Raw genomic sequence first — 22355 nt, forward strand, 5'->3', positions numbered from 1 at the left:
TAATATATGTGAATAACTTTATAAATAAGAACAAAGCAAATTGGAAAGATGAAGAACAATAAAATCTACTATAAAAAGATAAAGAATATATATAAAAGAAATAAATTATTGTACATACTCGATAAATCAAACTCGTGATCATATATAAATTGATCAGAAAACTAAGGAAGTCAAAGACCTGCTACAAATTTGTGTCTGTGAACAGATATTCCATCTGTCTGATTGATTTACCATTCCCATAGCGGAAATTTTGTTTACATCAGTGGTGGCATGTTCCAGTCGACGACCCACAGCACTTTTGGTTGCACGTTTCAGCCATAGCACCTACTTGGATGTGCGTGTCAGTCGTTTGGCACCAAGTATACACTCTGTTGTACCCAGTTAGTGTTGGCACGTTCCAATCACAGCCGCAAGGGAGGAGATTAGTATATTTCCCAAACCTTAAGGGAAATAGTTGGAAAAAGGATATATGAATTCATAAATCGTCAAAAAGCTGAAATAGAAGGAAATCCAGATCCAGACTGTCCATTAAGAAGGAGTCCAGATAGAAGAATATACAAACTGAAGAAAATAAATAATAAAAAACATATTGAGATAAAACTTGACTGTAGATGAGAATTAAAGAGAAAAGTAGCTCATCATGTAAATATTATATTTCCATGTATCCTTGTTTATATAATATATTCGTTTAAACGTCTGCATTGGAAGGCATCCTGTCTGGTTTCGTTGTCTCCAAAGAACCCTACCCTGTAGATATTCTAGCTGAGGTTTAAGGTTAAGATTCATGCACCTTGCAACAAATAGAGGTAGCACAGTTAAAAAAATATTACTTGATCACATTGTTATAACTATAACACGGATCAAATTACAAATATATGACTGATGATGAGAGTATGTGTTCTCGAGAAACACTACATCAAAAGTATTATTTTCCTTGTAGTGTTCTTTCACGTCTGTAAAAACAATAAAGAGTATGTGTTCTCCAGAAACACTACATAAAAAATATGCTTGAAGTATTCTTTTTCATGTAGTTGCACGTCTGTAAAAAGAATAAAAACTAAATTTTTTTGCAACGTTTCGGAGAACACATGCTCTTTTGTGTTTTTAAGCTTGTAAGAGCCATAAACTACAAGGAGAAAAAATTGTACTAGGCAAACAATACATACACACAGAAAAATTATGCTTGTAATAACCATGCATTAAAAAAATGTTCCAATATGGTGTGAAATAAAACAGATGAGAGGAAATATGAAATTCAGGGAAATACAATATATGCTTATGGAATTTTACAGTAACTAACGAAAGAAGATGGAAGTCATTACTAAGGTGAAATTACAGTGAATGTGAATGAATGTTTATCAAACCATGCCATAATTTAACAATTTGAAACAAACCTTGATTGGTTCATGTTCTGGAAAGAACTTGTAATTCTCTTGCGGAGGGAGATCACTTGTTGGTCTCTGGTGAAAGTACACTGCTTCAACTTTCCCACATTGACTGAATATCCTGCTCAATGCATCCTGGAAGAAAATGTTCAACGAGTCATCGTAAGAAAAGGAATTTATTTACAAGTTTTTCCCTCATTATCAGGGAACAGGTTTATATGTAAATACGGTAACAGTTCGTTATATTGGAGACACATTAAAATCGGATATTTTGTGTTTCGCATGGTTCGTACTTACCAATTGTGTATTGCGGAACATAGTTCAAGGTGCCATTATGCATTTTACACGAAAACAAACACAATTTTTCACATACAGAGTGATTTCTTTGATTCCTTTCTTCGCTTCTGGAACACACAATATGGTGGGCACATTTTGACTCATGTTGTGGGTATGCAGTGTTTCCAATCTTCTTCACTGAAAAATACCTACTATCGTGCTCGTCACGTGTGAAAATTTTAGATTATGCATGGGTAGCTGATGGATAGCCCGAGTAGCTGACGGATAGCCCCACGAACCATTCACAGATAGCCCCACAAACCATTATGCACAGTAGCTGACAGATAGCCACATGAATCATTTCCAATAAGGTTAGGTTAGGTTTGGTTGGGTTAGGCAAACAGTGAAAAAAAAGGCTGGAAACACTGGCAGGGGTTTATGTCATCAAACGTACGCAGCATGCAGTGAAAGCAATGGCAATTGCGCATTTGTGAGATATTTCTCTTGAAAAATACATGATTTCCCGGTCAAATATATTCCACGATGAAAGAAAATATCTCGACGAACGTTGGAAAGCTTGGAGAAACTCATTTCTGTAAGTAGTTTCTTCTGAGATTGTAGTTATAGTGCTACCTCCTAATCAAGAAGTTTGGAGTTTGAATGATGCAGGAAGTTTCATTTGTTGGCATCCTATTGTGATATACTGAGGAAGGGGGCTTCTTATTTTCTTTCCTTCTCTCTTTCTCTCTCTCTCTCTCTAAAGAAGAAGAAGAAGAAGCACCCCCCTTGTTTCCCCCAGGTACCAACCCCTTTTCTTCTTAGTCTTTTCTTTTTCTTTCTTTCCTTCTTTGGGGGGATGGACATTCTTGGCACCCCTAGGGGGGGGCAGGCAGACCACGCGCAACCCCTCCATCTCTCTCTCTCTCCGCTCTTCCCTTTTTCTTGTTTGGGGAGGGAGGGAGGGGAGGGGAGGGAGAGAGAGAGGGGGGAAGAAAACAAGGGGGGATCTTCTTTTTCTTCCTTTTCTCATTCGGGGAGAAGAGGAAGAGAAAGGAAAAGGGGAGTCGCGGTGGTCTAGTCGTTGGGGTGTCTGACTGTCATTTGGTTTCTTCTGTAAAAATGAAGAAATGTGTCTCCACGATATAACGAACTGTTACCGTAAATACATATCATAACTTCATATGATGCTAAAATCAACGCCATTATATATCACCTTTGCAAATTGTGGTATACAAGGTACAAAAATGTTTTTAGCACATATTTTACATATAATTTTCCTATTTTCAAACATTTTCCATCATATATCATGCTATTACTAATTTCTTCTTCTTGCCTTAAATACCAAACATATTCTGTTCATCTTGTACTCTGTTTAAAATAACAGACAGTCACAACGAAGAATCTGAGCTGCATGGATGCATACATACAGAATAGAAAACAACATTTTTTGAGGGCTCAGCTTCGAAATGAGACGTTAATGGAGAAAATTATACTAAGAAACATCTTGACCTTTAACTCCATTATACATTGTGAAAGTACATCAGTGCCATACAGTGGCAGCCTGTATATTGCAATAAAAAAGTTGAAATTAAATTTATATGGACATTGACGCACTGTACACCATCGAGAATTAAATCGACAGATTTCAATGTTTTACACAATATAAAATTGGTTCCAGCACATTGTAAACATAAATCTGACATCTCAGAGTACATGCACCACTTTGTATTAGCAAAACGCAGTTCTATGCACAATTAAATAGCTATCAGCACCAAATCTAACAGTCCTAACTTAACAACGTAAAATTATAAATACCAATAAATCTAACCCTCTTAAATATAATTTCACATCTATCTTGGTTTCATATGTTTTCAGTCCTTCATGTTTCATTTATTTAATTTTATAATACATTTGAAAAATGGTAGACAACGTCGCGTCTGCTGCTGTTGTGGAATGTGGTGTTGGGTGCTACATTCACTTGTGTGAAGCCTTTGAGCTATTTTGCTTCATGCAAAGGTAACATACATGCAGAATTTGTAGATAACACATTCCCCAAGATGAAAACATTCATAAACAACATCTTCATAAACCATGCAAAATATTTATTTCACTTTCTCGAGGGGGGGGGGGGAGGTACAGAGGGTCAAGCAAACTTATTACCAATTAATTATGAACCTTCATTATCAGGAGTCAGAGCCACAACAATTACCATACACGTATTGTATTGATGCAAAACAAGAAAAATGAACACTCTTGCTGGTGCTTAATTTTTTTTTCTTGCACTCCACAATTTTATTTTCAATAAATAAGTAATCCTTCTGTTCATAAAATTATTCACTTACCTCTGTGCAATATGGAGGTACATTTATAATGAATAGAGTTCGACCGTAAGGTTTTTCCGCACTTGTATCCCTAACCGAGTGTTCCTTGTAGAAAAGAATATGGTGAGCACTGCTTGATGCTTTAAATTTGATAGGCAACTCTGAAAATAAAAGAACACAACACTGAATGAATATCAACCTATCACATAAGAAATATAAATGATTTTTATACATATGTCTCAACTTAACTGGATTGATTGACAATCGTTTGCTGCAGTATTGCAACACCACCCCTTTCCCCCCACACATGCGTGCACATTTTACACACCAATTCAATATTCCTGCAACCAAAAAAAAAAGTTTTTTCTCGCACTTACAGTGTCTAGGGAAAAGGGAGACATTTCTTCCACTATTTGAAGTTGCTATTATGTTTCTCAGAGAACAAAACTCGAGTAAAGAAATTGGGGTCTCCTTGTATTTGCTGAAGCGCCCATTGGCAGAATGTCACTCGGTTCTGAAAATCATCGCAATGAAGTTCTTGATGCAACGAAACATGAAACGGATGATATTTTCTACGCTTCAGCATTTGGCACACAGTAGTCTGCAAAATTTCCGATTCACGACTTATTTGTCGAGTGCTAACGTTGGGGTTATGAGCCACTGCAGCAAATACCGCAATGTCATTATTTTCTCCAGCAATTATTCTTCGGCGATTCGTTTTTTTTGGTTGTACAGTTCACTCGGTGGAGAACTGTTGAACAACTCTGCAAAAAGAAGTGTGCGATTGCACCTGGTCTGGAAAACGTTGAGCATAAAGAATCACAGCATCATTGATATTCCATCCACTTTCTCCATAAAAGTACACCATTTCAATTTTCACTTGCACCATTATAGCCTGCATTATAACCACTAATGGAGTCAAGGAAGAAAAACACTACTTTCTTCAGGTTTAGTGGCAGATTATGCTGTGTCTGTTTGACTAGGAAACAAGGTCAAATGGTCTTTAGGAGAAAACATGCGGTCTTGAAACATGCTCGGCAATCTGTTCAAAATGTTGTTAACCACTTATAAAACTGTGAAACGTTTAAGATTTTAAAGCTTCGTAAAAACCTTTCACCATGTGAAAATAAACAATCTCACTTCCGCTGAATGGATTGTGGAGTTAGTCGTCTTCACAGCTAATGTTGTGCTGCCGATGGCTGGTACTGGCCCCGCCCACTTACTTCCTCCCTCCCTCTCCTTTTCCCAGCTACTCCTGCATTATTACGTCATCCCTCTACCTTGGAACTCCTCTATCATCATGAACGCTCATGTCATTTCTTTCGTTACATTAAAGCCTATTTGTTTTTATCTTCTTCCATTTTGTTTAACATTTTTCCTCTACATTCCTTTTCTTCAACGTTTTACAGTTTTATAATTGGTTTACCTCGTTTTTAACAGATTGCCGAGCATGTTTCAGGACCGCATGTTTAGGGTTACCAGATCGCTGTAAGGAAATGTAGGACATAATGTCGCAAAATGTAGGACTCTAAGTCAAAATGTAGGACACTTAAAAATTTCAGCTTTTAAAAGAATATGATTTCTTAATGAATTCTTAAATGAAAAAATTTCAAACTTTTAATCAATACTAAACAATGAATTTCTTACTACATGTTTTAACTTCCCAGAGAAGTCAATTTGTATCAAAAATTTTACGTTTAATCAAAATATATTTATGAGAGACTGAACAGTCAAACTTAAAATATACTGAACCCCAGTATCAAACTTTTCACACATTTTTTTTAAAAAAATATTTCTCCCATGTCTCCATTGTGCTGAGGGTAACGAATATATTCTCTCATTATGACCTGGAATGGGAAGCCAATATTCAGCAATTACCGTTTAATCCAGGGTAGTTTCTAGTTCAATAACTTTGTAAAGCAAGGGGTATAGATATCAAACAAAATATTGAATAAGAATGGAAACACCTTGTTCCATCAGTATAAACCCTAAGGCAAGAAATTCCACTCAGGCAGTGAACAATGACATCATCAGATGTGACCTTAATGTTCTAGCAGAAACCTCTATTTTCTTTTTGAGCAACAACTGAATCAAAATAAATTTCACCATTGAGTTTGGTAGCGAAGCCCATAGAATTGTAACTTGCATGATTTCTCTGTTAAACTGAAACACGTATTTTCCTAATTAATATTACGTGACTCAAAATGTAGGACATGTATGATATTTTTCAAATTCCTCCCAGACGTCGGACATAAGACTAAAATGTAGGACATGTCCGGGAAAATCCGGACATCTGGTAACCCTACGCATGTTTCATCTTACAAACCATTACACCTTGTTTCCTGATCAAACAGACACGGCATAATCTACCATGAAGCCTGATGAACAGGCCAGTGCATTTCTCGAGAATTGCGCCAAATCTTACTTTTTGTGATTACAGCGCCAGCTATCACAAATCCAAAAACACAGTTTCAGACAAAACCTACGTATTTTTGTCTGGAGAATTCGAATCTGCAATAAAAAAATGGGGGTTCCCATTTGAGATTTTACAGTTGCCCCTCGCACCACCCCCAGGAGGTGGGGTGGGGGTGGAGTTTGGCATCATTGGATGAGCCTCTTCGAGACGAACAAATTTCATTCAGAACTTTTTTTTGATCAGATGCGTACTTTTCGAGATATTTCGTTGTGTCAAGCTAAAAAACTCACCCGAGTTTGCTTCTAAATCCACTTCATGTACAGGAAGACAAATTGGGATTGGGCCTACAGTTTCAAGTGAAATCCGAACCAGTTGAGCCTCCACTAGGTATTAAACCATGGACTCTTTAATTACACTGTAATATGTTACCACTACACCATCAGGGAGGCCTCTATAAAAATTTAATTTTACAGTCCAGCTGTGAAAACAATGTACCATTTGCTTAGTGTAAAAGTTTTTTATTCTCTTGAGAATTATGTTTATTTCAATTATAAACAACAGATTTTGATGTTTTATGTAATATAAAATTGGTTTCAGCGCATGGAAAATACAAATACTAACAGATATATTTGATTCCAAAATATGGCTCATGTAAGTAAAAACATGCCATTTCGGAGTATTTTAACAGCATTTTATAGTAAAAACAGTTTGTATGCACACTCAAATAATGAAAGAACACGTCAAAAATAACTATCAGTCCCCAACCTAACAACATAAAATTATAGCTGCTGTTGTGGAATGTTGTGTTGGGTGCTATATTCACTTGTGTGAAGCCTTCAAGCTGTTCCATTTCATGGTAACGAAACATACTATGCCAGGTGTTCCCAAAGTGTGCACCATGAAATGTTCCAATATTTTCACTGAAATGACACTTGTTAGTCAATGATATGATTATTCCAAATATGTGCTTATTTAGTACTTTTTACATGTAAACTGTTCTGAATTTGAAATATGTGTTTATTTTTTAACTTAGGTAAGCAACTTAACCACACTTGAGGGTTCCAAGCATTAGATATGCCTACATTTTGACTTAGGCACTGAGGAAAGATCTTGAAACATTAATGGTGCCGCGAAACGAAAAAGTTTGGGTACCTCTGCACTAGGTAACAGACGCACTTTACTTCTCAATAAAAAATTTCCATGAACTAAAAATGCTGATCCCCGTGGCAGAGTAGTTAGCACATCACGCTACGATCTCAGGGTTCCCAGTTTTGAATTCCGGCCTGGGCATGGATGTTTGTAAATGCCCATTCATCAGTTTCATCATATCATCACTCATTCCCATCTTCGCAAATTAGCCAAAAGTGGCACAAAAAGTGAAGCAAAATAAAGCGAATCCAGCAAGTAAACTAAAAACAACTGAAAGCATTCCTTAACAACAAAATCTTCAGAAACCAAGCAAAACATTTCTTTCTCGAGGGGGTACAAAGGGTCAAGGGTACCAAAACAGTTAATCTTTATGTGGCAAAAGAAGATTTGGAAATTTGAAGGAGTCACGTATCCTCTGGCACAGTGATCAGAAGATAAATTTTAGAAGTAGCTTCACTGCTATGCCTGTTACCGTGCTGCAGGATGCATTGCGGTCCAGTTTTGTGGTTCCACTGCTGGAGTGCTGCAAGAACAGTGGTGCTCACTTGCATAGGCGTAACGTAGGACCTAATTTTGGGGAGGAGGGTATCGAAAAGTTTTCAAGCCTATACAAATATCAGCCACGACTATTTTGATATTTAACTGTTAACATTTTCAAAATCATTAAAATTACTTGTTAATTTGCTCCTCAGGTTCCATGATATGCCTATGCCTACTTGCATGATGTGATCTTGAAAATGTGCCTGAAATATACTCTGTCAAAATCTCAAGACTGCTTGAAAATGTTGAATTTGTAAATCACGGTTATTTGTAGTAAAAAAGTGTGTTACCAGTTCAAATCGGGCACTCTTTCTGAATCATCATACGTATGCATCATGCTGTGACAAGTCCTGCACCGTGGCTGTGGGGTCAAGGGCATCATACTATGGGATCCCTGCAGGTTCGAGTCTCCTGGGGGGGGGGGGGTAACAACTTTTCTCCTGAGATTTCTGCCTGTGTATGGAACCTGTGGCCACCCACGATCACGAGGAAATTTGGGAGCTACGAATGAGAAACATATCCCGTTAATGAAAACCTATGACGACGACTGGGGCTTCGTTGTACTGACCACACTTCACCCCATAACTGGCTGCATGATCTCTCACCTCGGCAGGTGGGAGGCTGGCAGTCAGTACGTAGGCCCTGGCCTTCACGGGCTGTCGCACTACGGGTTATTATTATTATTATAATGCTGTGACGAGGCAAATGAACATGGAAGACATGCTACTGAAACTATCACAAGCCGGAATAAAATACTGTATGATCAAAAATGCCAGCGGTTGCCAGGTGACGAGAGGTTACCAGGGGAGAGTCTTGATCGAGCAGGCAAAGTGGGAAGTTTGTTGTGAGTGACATTGTTAAGTTGGTTCATGTAAAGGGGTTGGGTGAACCCACCGAGAACACCATCAATGGACCAATGCAGCACCATGCCATGACCCATGCAAGGAGCCATGAAACAAAAGCAGTTACAGTCGTAACACCTTCGTTATTTCATTATCAATTTATATTTTCATTATCAGTGTTTAGATTCCTTAAACTGGCTCTTGCATGATCATCCTCCCTCACTCATATGGATTCTATTAAATATTGGTAAAGTGCAATGAATGTAATTTATTCCATTCCTCACGCTCGCATCCTCTTACAGCCAAGCAGTTAAGCCGGAAAACGGTCTAATGTAACAAAAACACGAATACTCTCCAATACAGAAAGCAGAAATACTGTAGCAGCAGAAGCACAGATTATATGAATTATAATATTCTGCATTAACCCTTCACTGTTGTACGTGGGAGTGTGGTGCTTGCTCTAGGACAAATTTGTTTGTTAGTTTCTCAGGCTAAGATGATAATTTTGATGATAGTCCATGTCCACACTAACTGCATGCATAGTCTCTATTCACATATTACTGTTAATATAGTGCTAAAGAATCATTATATGTAGTACTAAAAAAATACGGGATGACTATCTTCACCAGGTGGTGAAGTTAACATTTAAGCTACTTTCACCACAATTTAAACTGTGCATATGCATGATATACACCCTGGACTGACATGCTATGCAGGTGTGTGTATTCTTCAGTTGTTTGTGTGTATAAAGCTTACGACGATGTCAGTTTATTTTCGTGTGGGCAATAAGTATTTTTTCCTGCATGCCATGGAGTTGGAAAAACCGCAAGGTGTTCTAATAAGGAATCGTGCTGCTAATATGTCACATGACATTATAATGAATGGATATTATGTTCCTATAGTGGAACCACGAGCAAAAGAAGGTGCGTAGACCATCGAGTCCTGTGCACCGCACTCCCGCGAGTAGGGGAGGGGGAGAGTGGACCATGCTTCCTTATGGCCCGAGGTGGAGGGAAGAAGGGAAAGCTGCGCGGGGACTTTTCGTCCCAAGGTTTTTTTTCCTTGTGGTCGATCTATAAATGCTTTCATTATTAGGTTAGGTAGGTCAGGTTTAGGGCTATTAGTATTAAAATTACTTCTGTAAATACTTCCAAACATTTAATCATGTAATTTCTGGTCTTCAGCACTTCTGCTATTCTCACTACCTGGTGACAGTAGCAGTCGCGGTAACAGTACGTTATATCGGAGACACATTAAAATCGGACATTTTGTGTTTCGCATGGTTCGTACTTACCAATTGGGTATTGCGGAATATAGTTCAAGGTGCCATTATGCTTTTTACACGAAAACAAACACAATTTTTCACCTACAGAGTGATTTTTTTTATTCCTTTCTTCGCTTCCGGAACACACAATATGGCGGCCACATCTTGACTCATGTTGTGGGTATGCAGTGTTTCCAACCTTCTTTACCAAAAAATACCTACTATGTGTTCGTAACCAGTGGAAATTGTACATTATGCACGAGTAGCCGACGAATAGTCCCAAGAAACATTATGCATGGTAGCTGACAGATAGCCCCACGAACCATTCACGGATAGCCCCAAAGACCATTTCCGATAAGGTTAGGTTAGGTTTGGTTAGGAAACCATAGTGAGGAAAAAAAAAAGGGATTGGAAACACTGACAGGGGGTTACCCGATGCCTAAGTGGGCATAAGGGAGAAGAAGAAGAAGACAGGGGGTTACGTCATTAAATGTATTCTGCATCCAGTTTAGGTACGGGAGCCAAATGAAAACAATGGCAATTGTGAGTCGGTGAGATATTTCTCTTGAAAAATACATGATTTGCCGGTCAAATATATTCCATGATGAAAGAAAATACCTCGACGAACATTGTAAACCTTTGACAAACTCATTTCCGTAAGTAGTTAGTTTCTTCTGTAAAAATGAAGAAATGTGTCTCCGATATAACGAACTGTTACCGTAAGTTCAACACACTCAGGTAAAAAAAATGTTATGTTATGATTCAGGTAATTACTTTTGCTGGTGAAAATAGTCTCTGCACCTGGTGAAAATAACCATACATGCTATTCTCACCACCTGGTGAAAATGGCCCTATTTGCTATACCATCAAAAACAATTCGCGGTAAGAGGTAACACTTTGATCTAGTGAAAACAGATTTCTTCATTTTTACAGAAGAAACTACTTACGGAAATCAGTTTCTATAGCATTATCGAAGTTCGTCAATGCATTTTCTTTCATCGTGTAATCTTGTTTAGCGTGAATTCATGTTTTTGGTAAAACTGTCAAAGCCGGGAATCGGATTTCTTCAAATTTACAGGAGAAAGTACTTGCGGAATAGAGTTTCTGTGTAATTTCGGAAGGTCGTAGAAGTGTTTTATCACATTTCTATAATAATGTCCGTCCGATGCACGAAAGCTGTTTCTTGCATTTCCATCCATGTACTTGAACCGGATGTTGCGAGCATCTGATGACGTAATCCCCGGTAAGTGTTTCCAAATGCACAGTTTTTTCACTATATTGCCCAACCTAAAGCAACCTAACCTAACCTTACCGTGATGGTGCGTGGGGCTATCGTGGATGGTTTTTGGGGCTATTCGTGGATGGTTATACGATCCAGAAAGGTTTTTGGGGCTATGCATGAATGATTTTTGGGGTTATGTGGGAATGGTTTTCAGGGCTATGTGGGAATTTTTCTGTTAAGAAGGTTGAAACACTGCTTTGCCGTTTGAAACACACCGCTAGTCAAGATTTGCCCGCCATTTTGAGTGTTTAGGAAGCGAGAAAACAACAAACAATAATTACTCGATATGTCGACAATATATACTAATTTCATTAAAAAAAAGCGAAATCCCTTGTTAAACAATCTTTCACAATGCAGAATAAGTAAGTACGAATGTCAACAATTACAGAATAAACGAGTTACAGAGTTAACGGAACCTAACCTAACCTTACCATGAATGGTTTTTGGGGCTATCCACTATTATTTTCGTGAGAAAAGCATAATTCCACCGTAAAGAATGTTCTGCAATGCAAATGTGTAAGTATGAATGATAAAAAGGACGAAATAAATGAGTTATAGGTGTTTTCACGAGATCGAAGTAGTACCATAGCGCAATTTGCTATTCTCACCACCTGGTAAAATAGTTACGGTCAAAAAAAATAAGGTGAAAATCAAAAAGTAATCATTAATATATTAGTAAAAGCGCAATTGTATCTCACAGATACAACGCGACCGATCTTGTTACTTTTGCAGGTGCGACCAATGGAGGGTTAATGTGATAAATGTAAAAAATAAATATTTGAAAAAAATGACAAAAACTGAACTTCACGTGAATGCTATGCTCACACGCATACCAATCAAGGGGCACTAGTATACGCAGTTAAGGTCACTTCAAAAATATATGTTTTATTTAATGAGATCTGACGGTAACATTATCGTATGAGGGAAACGGATTCCTTCCCATTTTAATGTGAACCCATGTTGTTTTCTGCGAAAATCTCTGTCCAACACGCCGTTTCTGCTCCCTCCATTTGCTTTCTGCACGAGAGTGCAATGTTTCGTGTGTTAAGATGATGCAACCTTGTAGCCAGTGTTTCAGCCTCGCCATGTTTTCACTAGAACATGACGTGTCGAGTATTTTTTTTTTTTTAACTATGCTTGCCTAATCTACCTAATCCTAACCTAACCTTACGGAAAATGGTTTTTGGGGCTAACGTGAATGGTTTGTGGGGCTAACGTCAATGGTTTGTGAGGCTCAATGGTTTGCGACGTATTATCATAATTTCAAATCCTGGCACGAAAGTAGATATTTTCCGGTGAACGAGGTTTGCAACACTGCATAAATCGACAAAACTCTCTCAGAACGCCCCCTAAACCAGTACGCTATCACGGCCATAATGTGTTACAGATTCGAAACAACAAGTAACAGTAAGTACTCGTAAATATAAGAAATAGACATTGATATGCATTATTTCACTTTAGGAAATGTTCCACATTCGAAAATAACACGTTAGCAATGTAAAGAAGTCCGAAATATATGATTCGTAGGTGTTTCCCTCATACGATAATAGCACCGATCTGACTCCTAACAATATATTATGTGCTCGAAGATACCAACTATGATGATAGAGTCACTGTCAAGTTTGAATAATATCAGAAACCACGTTTTTGATTCAGATCTCGGGTAAAACGCCGACCACGTGCATATCATGAATCAAATCCTCATCATATATAAATCACATCACGTCCCAGATTTCATACACATATAGAAGTAATACTTTATAGTATTTCAATTTCGTTGTTAACAGATATAAAGAAAAATAAAACATACGGTGAAATCCATGCACCAATTCTGCACCTGCCATGTTTGTTTACTACCACAGCAAACAAGTGAGCATCAAAAATTGACAGGTTAAAATTAAGGGAAGATGGCTTCCATCTGAGTGAACTTACGGAGGTGACCGAGGAATTCTCTGTCGTTGCCAGCATCAAAAATATTTTATTTCTTACGTTTATTTGTTTTATGATCTGCATGATTTCAAGTGTCTCAGCGTAACAGACAATGAAAAAAAGAAAACAGTGAAGGGAGAACAACATTGTAAAATGTAGTTTTATGGATATTTAATGGCTGGCATTAGCTGGTATGTTTTAAAATATCCATATATGTGATATAAACTTATTTACAGTTAAAATAATTCAATCTAAATAACGATATGGTGAAGTATGAAAGTTGTTCTATACCTTATTCATAGTGAGTATGTTACATATAAGATTTATGTGAGCAAATATTTGAATGAATAATCAGTTCCATAGAAATCGCTTTTGATTAATGCTAGAAACTTTATAAATACAATAATAATTTTTATTTAAAATTATTCGCTGGTAATGAATTTGGATATATATTTCATGTGGAATATAACCGCCGTAAAGACGTCTGGTAAGAATAGACATGCAGAGAAAGTCTGTAATTTTGTTAATTTTCGGTATACTAACTAATTTTGGCCTCCTAATCACGAATCTGTTGCAAAGAACCGGGGGTCATGTATGGAAATTGTACATTTTGATGAAACATTGTTCGTTAGCCCCAAAAACCATCCATGGGTAGCCCCAAAAACCATCCACGGGTAGCCCCACGAACCATTCACACGAGGTTAGGTTAGGCCTGTTAGGTTAGGTTCCTGTAGCATTCATTTCACCCCTAAATTCATCGAAAAAATAGGGTTCGTTCTAAAATCAAAGGCGTGGTTGGAAACAATGATAGGAGATTACATTTTCGTTCGTAAAACTACGCATGTACACACACACACATACACACACATACACACACACACACACACACTCACACTCTCTCTCTCTCTCTCTCTCTCTCTCTCTCTCTCTCTCTCTCTCTCTCTCTCTCTCTCTCTCACTCACTCTCTCTCTCTCTCACACTCACTCTGTGCGTCCATTTCGATCTGCAGCCGAGAGATCGGGAGAAGCGTGGCGGGCGGCACTGACGGAGATGCCGCCATTTGCGGCCTGAAATGCCCGCTTATTTTTATGGACATATGCAGACATTTATATAAATATTGCAAAACGAGCACTAACCTGTGTTATAAGAGTATGGTTTTAATTTTAGTAGCTTAGTGACTGTATGTGCCGATGATTTTGACACTCCCACCTCTTGAGAAACACTGCGTAGAGGTTTGTTTGGAGAACGTTCTAACGCTGCACCAATATCATCAAGTTTTGCTTCGGTTAGAATCCGTCGTTTTTGCTTAGGTGTTTTAAAATTTAACGATACAGTTTCTCGTAATTTAAGGACAAGATGTCTAACCGTATCTCTGTGTGGAGTTGAAATGCATGGGAATTTCTGTACAAATTGCCTACACACGTCTCGACACGAGTTTGTTTTCACGTAGGTACATGTCATACATAAAAAAATCTTTGTTCTAACGTGAATCTTGCGGCTGGCATTCCAATCGTCTCACTGACACGTCACACATACACACTACAATAACACAAACAAGTAACTGCAAGTAACCAAGAATAACACTCTTGCGCACAGTACGAAATTAACACGCTCTTGGTTTACATTGCTCGCCACTATATTTACAACTCTGTCTTCATCTAGTCGCGAAGGAACAAAAAACTCGAGCTCGGAGATTTCGGATTGCAAGGAAGCTCACGAACACTATTGACTTTTAACGGTTTCTTCTACAGCGTAATCTTGATACAGTGTTGCACATTCAAAACCTCCAAACGATCCCCATCGGCACAAAACTCTTTCAAGGATATAAACTTAAGCAGGACGTTACTGGTCAAAACTATGATTAAAATGTTTTATTATCTGTGGCTCTTAACATCGTTTCTAAAGTGTATTTTTTTGTGTATATAAGAGCAGAACTTGGATGAATTACAGAAGAACTTTTGCATGTTATAACACAGGTTAGTGATCGTTTTGCAATATTTATATAAATGTCTGCATATGTCTATAAAAATAAGCGGGCATTACAGGCCGCAAATGTCGGCATCTCCGTCAGCGCCGCCCGCCACGCTTCTCCCGATCTCTCGGCTGCAGATCGAAATGAACGCACGGTATATATATATATAAAATCAATTCGGCTTTTTTTTCTCAAATTTACAGATGTGACCCCCAGTATTTTACAACAGATTCTTGATTAGGAGGCCAAAATTAGTTAGTATACCAAAAATTAAAATTGGAGACTTTCTCTATATTGTCAATTCGCTCCCATGTTCTTTCCCCTCACATCTCCTACCTGACAGAAGAAAAACCTTGGTAATGAAGTTGATATTTTACCCATAATGTTCATTTGACGTTGAATGCTGTAATTTATTACTGGAACCTTATTGGGATTTCAATTTTGAAGAACCGTAGATACAAGGTATCTTGAAATATTTGAAATGTTGTTTAACAATACACAGTAACTATTCGATTTATATAACTTATACAGACAAACTATTAAGTTACCCATTTCGCATTCTGTAAATTGAAGCAACGGTAAAATTTTAGTATCCGCAAACGTATTTCTTCAATTTTACAGGAGAAATTACGGCACTAGTTTACTATGGGGGTGACACCTATAAATCATTTATTTTGCACTTTTTTACATTGCTAACGTACTATTTTGGAATACGTAACATTTCCTAAGGTGAAATAATGCATTTCTAACTAAGATAATGTCTATTTCTTACATTTATGAGTACTTACTGTTACTTGTTATTTCGATTCTGTAACACACATTATGGCGATAGCGTACTGGTTCATCGCACGTTGTGCGAGTGTTTTGTCGATTTATGAAGTGTTGCAACCTTGTTTACTGGAAAATACCTACTTTCGTGGCCGGATTTGAAATTATGCTAATACCTTGCAAACCATTGATGTTAGCCTCACAAACCATTGACGTTAACCCCACAAACCATTCACGTTAGCTCCACAAACCATTTTCGGTTAGGTTAGGCAAGCATAGTTAAAAAAAAATATATAAATACTCGACACGTGATGTTCTAGTGAAAACACGGCGAGTTTGAAACATTGACTACGGGGTTTACGTCATCCAACACACGGAACATTGTGCTCTCGTGCAGAGAGCAATTGGCAGCAGCAGAAACAGCATGTTGGACAGAGATTTTCGCAGAAAACAACATGCATTCGCATTAAAATGGATCAAAACTACATTCACGAACTTCCACAACACTACAGAAAATGATTTCCGTAAGTACTTTCTCCTGTAAATTTGAAGAAATCTGTCACCCCCATAGTAAACTGTTACTGAAATTACTTACCGAACTGACTTTCCTTACACTAAGTGTTTTTTTCCCATCGCTTAATTTATATCGCCGGTAAATCATGTATTTTTAAAGATTAATGTCTCTCCGATGCACACGAAAGCTGTTGTCTCTATGTCCTTCTACTATGTGAACCAAATGTTGCTTGCGTTCGATGATGTAACCCCGGTCAGTGTTTCTAACCATGCCGTTTTTTTTTGCAAGAACATGACAATTTTGAGGATGACAATTTTAACTGTTTGCCTAACCTAACCTTGCCGTGCATGGTTCGTGAGGTTTTCGAACTCGGAAAATTATACAAAATCAGTAACACGAAAGTAGGTATTTTTCAGTGAAGAATGTTGGAAACGCTGCACACCCAGTGATCATGGACAACGCTAGTCAAGATTTGCCGGCCATATTGTGTGTAACGCAACCGGAAAATGAAGGAGCAATAATGACTCGATATGTGGAAAATTGAAGTTATTGTCGTGAAAAAAACGAAATCCCACCTTCCAGAATCCTTAGCAATGGGGAATACATTTTACCGAAGCAACTTTTTGTATTTATTTTCATGTTTATCCGAAGTGCATTGAAATTGCAAGCCTGGCAATGTGGTAAATTCTGTATTGCAAATTTTTTATTTAGGTAGGTTTAATACACCTATTTTGTTTAAATAGGCAATAGAAATTTCCTATGTATGGTATAATTACAGATATTTCTTTATTATTTCTAAAGGTATGCTGGAGATGTAGTTCGGAAGTCAAAATCCTGTATGACTAAACCAGTACCACTTTGCAGTCTATCAAACTTACAGTTGCGGTTCCTCTGTCCATCAGATCTAGAGGAGGTAAGTTATTAAACATTATCTACCCATTGGTTCCCAAACATTTTTGTTTCATGGTGCCCTTAGTTTTTCAAGATTTTGCCGTGGCGCCCAAGTCAGAATGTAGGCCTATCTAACACTTGCAATGCTCAGTCAGTGTGGTTAGGTTGCTTGCATTAAATTACAAAATAAACATTTTTCAAATTCAGAAATATTTTACATGTAAAAAGTACTAAAACTAGTAGACTAATCAGAAGTCCTCCATCCCTGACATTCTTGTCGACGGAAAACCCATTTCACTGTCGCTTTTGGTCAAAAACCTGGGAGTCGTCGTGAACGAGAACCTCACTTGGAGTGACCATGTGAAGGCCACATGCAAAGAATCCTTGCAGCATTATACTCGCTGTACCGCCTTAAAACATTTTACCACAAGAGGTAGAGAAAACACTCGTGGAATCGTTAGTTCTGTCTCAAATAGACTACTGTGACTTGACGTATATTGACCTCAATGGTGAACTAGCAAGAGGTGTACAGTGAATACAAAATGCATGTGTGCACTATATTTATAATATCAAATATTTTGACCACCTTACCCTGGCTTTCAAGGGCCTAGGCTGGTTCGACCTTTCTACTTGCCGCCGCTTCCATGCTCTTACAGCACTCTGCTAAATAGTAAACTCACGAGAGCCTTCCTACCTACTTTCTTGATTTCAACCCCTTAGCTCAGCACACACCTGTTCGCGAGACAACTCTCTGCTAACCATCTTCTCCCACAAGACAACGTGTTATGGAAATTCCTTCACGGTCACTGCCACCAGAGCATGGAATGACGTCCCCAATGACATAAGAAACTCTTCTTCTCTCGGCCAATTCAAATCAAAATGAAGAATCCATCTTCTGGGGTCAGCTTACCAGTACTGAAAATGGGGAAATAAAATTTAACCTTCGTTTAAACTTGCAGGATCAACACCCACTGACTTTTTCTGTAATTTGAGTATGTTTGTTTTGTGTGTGTTTATGTTTTACGTGTATTTTTTTTTACTTTTCTTACAGTGTATATGTATTTGGCAAGAATTTACAATACCGGACCATTCTGTAATTTCTATGCTGCTTATGCTCACAAAATAATTAGTCGCGATGATTTATCTGAGGTTAACATATTGCGGTGAGGTGTTGAAATTGTTCATTGACGTGTAGAAGTTGTAAAATAAGCATTTCTATTCTCGCAATGACTCTCTGTATACAAGTATGGTAACCATATTTGTTGATATTAACAATTGACGTTCGGAATTAGTTACGCTGTCTACATCATTTGCCACACTGTTGATTTCATACTTGGAGAGCAGGGATCATTTAAGAATGGCGGAAGAGAACACTATAAAAGTTGTTAATGTAGTACAGATTGTTAGGTGGAATGTGCAGGAGGATGGCCGTGTACTCATTAACAAACTTATTGATTTCGGTATTTTGCCCAAAAAAGGTGCTTAGACGACGGTGACAATCACGATGAAGAACATAAGGCGGATTGTGGATTGATTTGATTACAGGTAAGTTTGGCAACAGTGCATGGATCGTAAAATTGCAGGATACGAAAATGGCATCTTCGATTAGGAACGTTTGCCATTATAGTGCTACGAAAATAAGATTTTTTATCGGTTCGTTATGACAATTAGCACAAAACTATTCATGGATACTGATCATTCTCGGTAAGTTTAGGTTAGGCAAAAAAAGTTAAAATTTGGGGTCGAAAGACTGTGTGGCACAGGATATAGTGGTGATGGAAGAGAATGCACGGGCACAAACCATTGACGAATAGCCCCACGAACCATGCATGGTAAGGTTAGGTTAGGCAAACATACAGGGTGGAGCATTTTCGACTACCTATTTTATAATTAAGACAGATGATTTGCTGATTACATTTACTTTTATTTTTCATTTCTAGAACAAACATTGCACCTTTGGATTACAGAAAATGTATACATGAACAATGTGCACACAATTATTTCTTGAAAATAACATCTTTCAAATGATGTCCCTTGCCGAACGCCAAGGACTGTGAACCACAGCAACGCACACACGTTCAATGTTCTCTGGTGTTCTGACTTTTCTTTTTTCTCCCATGCGGTTTATTTTGAACACTTCCAACTTCACGTCATTGTTTCCACCATTCATTGATTGTTTTCCTGTTAGGAACTCGTCCACGGCATTGTTGATCACCATACTCCCTGCAGAATGCACGCTGCACCGCTACAATTGACTTCGTTAACACGAACTGCTCCACACAAAATATACATTGCTGTAGAGGCCAATGCTCCATTTGTACTGAAATCCAAAGTGTACACAAGGCAGAAGGAAACCGCCCTCCCAATTCATTTGTTTTGCAGTGTTGCAAACCTCAAACTGTGTAGTCGAAAATGCTCCACCCTGTAGTTAAAATTTGGGGTCGTAGTAATGTCAGGAATATATATTTCGTTCCTTAAGTATTCGAAACGCAAAATCTTGCGATAAATAATGAGCAATCGTGCATTGTCGGTTGCGATCATGGACCCCCTTATTTTGCAATTTCTACACGTGACCCCCAAATTTTAACTTCAAATTCGTGATTAGTTTGCCTGAATTAGTGAGTACGCGTAATATTACAAAAATCGGGTAGGGGCTCGGTATTGTAAATTCGCTCCATGTATTTTTGTGTGTTTTTATTTTTTTTGATATCTTAATGTTTTTAGTTTTTATATATTTCACAAACAGGTAGCTACTATAATCAATTTATAAAATGTAAAGTAGAGATGGTTAAGTGGAAGAAAAGGCTTGTGCCTTAACTTCGCTATCCAAAACAAGGAATAAATAAATAGATGAGTCAGTAACATTTCAATGAAAATATTGGAACATTTTGTGGTGCCCATGTAAGCCAGCTATGGTGCTGCGGTGCACACTGTGGGAACCACTGATCTACACTAATAACTGTACCATATTGCCTTTTTGATTTTATAGCGAATCAGGTAATTGGATCTAAAAGGAATGGCACAAGTTCCGATTTTCTAATTCAAATACGAAAATGAAACAAACGCACATATGTTGTACACAGATCACATTCTAGACATGTCTATAAGTGCATACTGAACAGGTTTTCTGATTGGCTTCTGCATTTTGTGTATAGAATAATTTTTTTCAAACCCACTCTTATGTGATTAGGTTAGTTTTGAGTTTTTGTTTTAAGTCAACATTATGCACAGATGTGCTAATTGGGACTGGACCCATAGTTTAAAGTGGGATCTGAACCACTATGTGCTCCACTGATATCGAACTAGGACCACTTGATTATGAAATGGGGGGGGGGGGTTTCATGATCTTAGCATTATGATTATGCCTATATGCTCGCGATATATTTTTAGTAGGTTATGAGTATAAACTTTTATTGTGCCAATATTTGCACACTTTCCTTCATCTGCACATGTATACATTTCTTTTTTCTGGAGTGACCTGGTGAAGTTGGCTGTGGAGCTATTTTCGTCAGGTTTTAAGCCGTGCATGCACATGATCTACAACTTGGCCTGGACTACTGCTGCTAATATGTCATGTGGACAGTGCAGGAGATTATTTCAAAGGTTTGTCATAATCAGACAAGTTTTTGTAACATGTGCACATGTGTATGTCACAGGGTCAGACAGATTTTTGTAACTTGTACATTAATACATGTGTATGTCCCAGGGTTGCTTGGGTTTTCTTTCATGATTCCTACCAACAAAATATCCATAATGGATACTCTTTCAGTTGTATATAACAAATTTTTAATACATCCTTCAATTGTCGAATTATTACTGGATTGCCATGACTTATTCCCCAACCCTCGTACATTCCTAAATTTTTTCATTGGTACGTTAGGAAGGTCAGGTTTAGGCTGTTATTAAAATTACTTCCGTAAATACTTCCAATACTTGATCATGGGGATTTCAGGTCTTCTTAACTTTCTGCTATTTTCACTACATGGTGGAAGTAGTTTCGCTATTTTTTTCACATGAAATGCTTCAGTAAGTGGCAGGTTACATGCATGATAACTTACACAACCTAACATTTTTATGATGTAATTTCTAAGAAGTTGTAGTTTCTGCACAAAATGTACAAATTTAGTTTGAGCCTTAAACTTGCTTCCACAACCATTTCCAAATTTAAGCATATTCATATTTTTGTGAAATGTGTAAAAATTTGACAGAGGAGTGAGCATGGAAATTATAGGCTTAGAGTTTGTAAGTAATGAGAATCATTTAAGAAGCTTCGTAATTGGTGTTGTAGCCAGCTGATGTCACTTCTTGTATTTTTGTCTGTAGAGTTTTACATTGTTAATTTTCAACTGTATATTGAATTCTGCTCTGCCCTGTATAACATTTGATCATGTAATACATAATCAGGTTATAAATCTTGCTTTTCAGGTTAGGACACTTTGTCAAGAATGGTTCCCTATTTATTATCCTGATTCGTGGTATGAAGACATTACCTCAAATCCTAAATTCTACTCACTTGCAGCAGTTTACAATGGAATAATCATTGGGTTAATTGTTGCTGAAATTAAAGGCTGTGTTCAGCTGAATAGGGAGGTAAGTCTTTGTTTCTGCATTCCAAAATATCATTCCAAGTCATTTACAGATGGGGGACAAAATAATACGAACACCTGTGAAATTAGAGAAAATCTTTATTAATATGGGGTTGGACCACCCTGTGACTGAAGTACACTTTCTATGTGACGTGGGATGGACGCATAGAGGTCATGCACAATGTTTAAGGGAATATGGAGCCATTCTTCCTCCAGAGC

The 22355-nt window shown here is 37.7% G+C and overlaps 2 protein-coding genes across 3 annotated transcripts in view; one reads left to right on the top strand and one right to left on the bottom strand.

Annotated features, from left to right (window-relative positions):
* LOC145999594 (ribosomal RNA-processing protein 7 homolog A) overlaps positions 1-13363 on the bottom strand; it is a 28456-nt gene extending 15093 nt beyond the window's left edge. The window contains exons 1-3 of the mRNA XM_083136638.1: positions 13286-13363; positions 4004-4143; positions 1395-1520 (exon numbers count right to left, since the gene is read on the bottom strand). Coding sequence (XP_082992764.1) covers positions 1395-1520; positions 4004-4143; positions 13286-13319 — 300 coding nt within the window. The 5' untranslated portion in view covers positions 13320-13363. The remainder of the gene's footprint in view (positions 1-1394; positions 1521-4003; positions 4144-13285) is intronic.
* Positions 13364-13382: 19 nt separating this feature from the next.
* Naa60 (N-alpha-acetyltransferase 60) overlaps positions 13383-22355 on the top strand; it is a 32323-nt gene continuing 23350 nt past the window's right edge. For both annotated transcript variants that reach the window (XR_014443419.1, XM_083136640.1), the window contains exons 1-3: positions 13383-13595; positions 17461-17572; positions 21976-22140. Coding sequence is in view for 1 of the 2 variants with exons in the window: in XM_083136640.1 (XP_082992766.1) it covers positions 13579-13595; positions 17461-17572; positions 21976-22140 (294 nt within the window). In the remaining variant the exon portion in view is untranslated. The remainder of the gene's footprint in view (positions 13596-17460; positions 17573-21975; positions 22141-22355) is intronic.

Source organism: Lepisma saccharinum, chromosome 15 (assembly GCF_977018435.1).
Source record: "Lepisma saccharinum chromosome 15, izLepSacc3.1, whole genome shotgun sequence".
Classification (NCBI taxonomy): Eukaryota; Metazoa; Arthropoda; class Insecta; order Zygentoma; family Lepismatidae; genus Lepisma; species Lepisma saccharinum.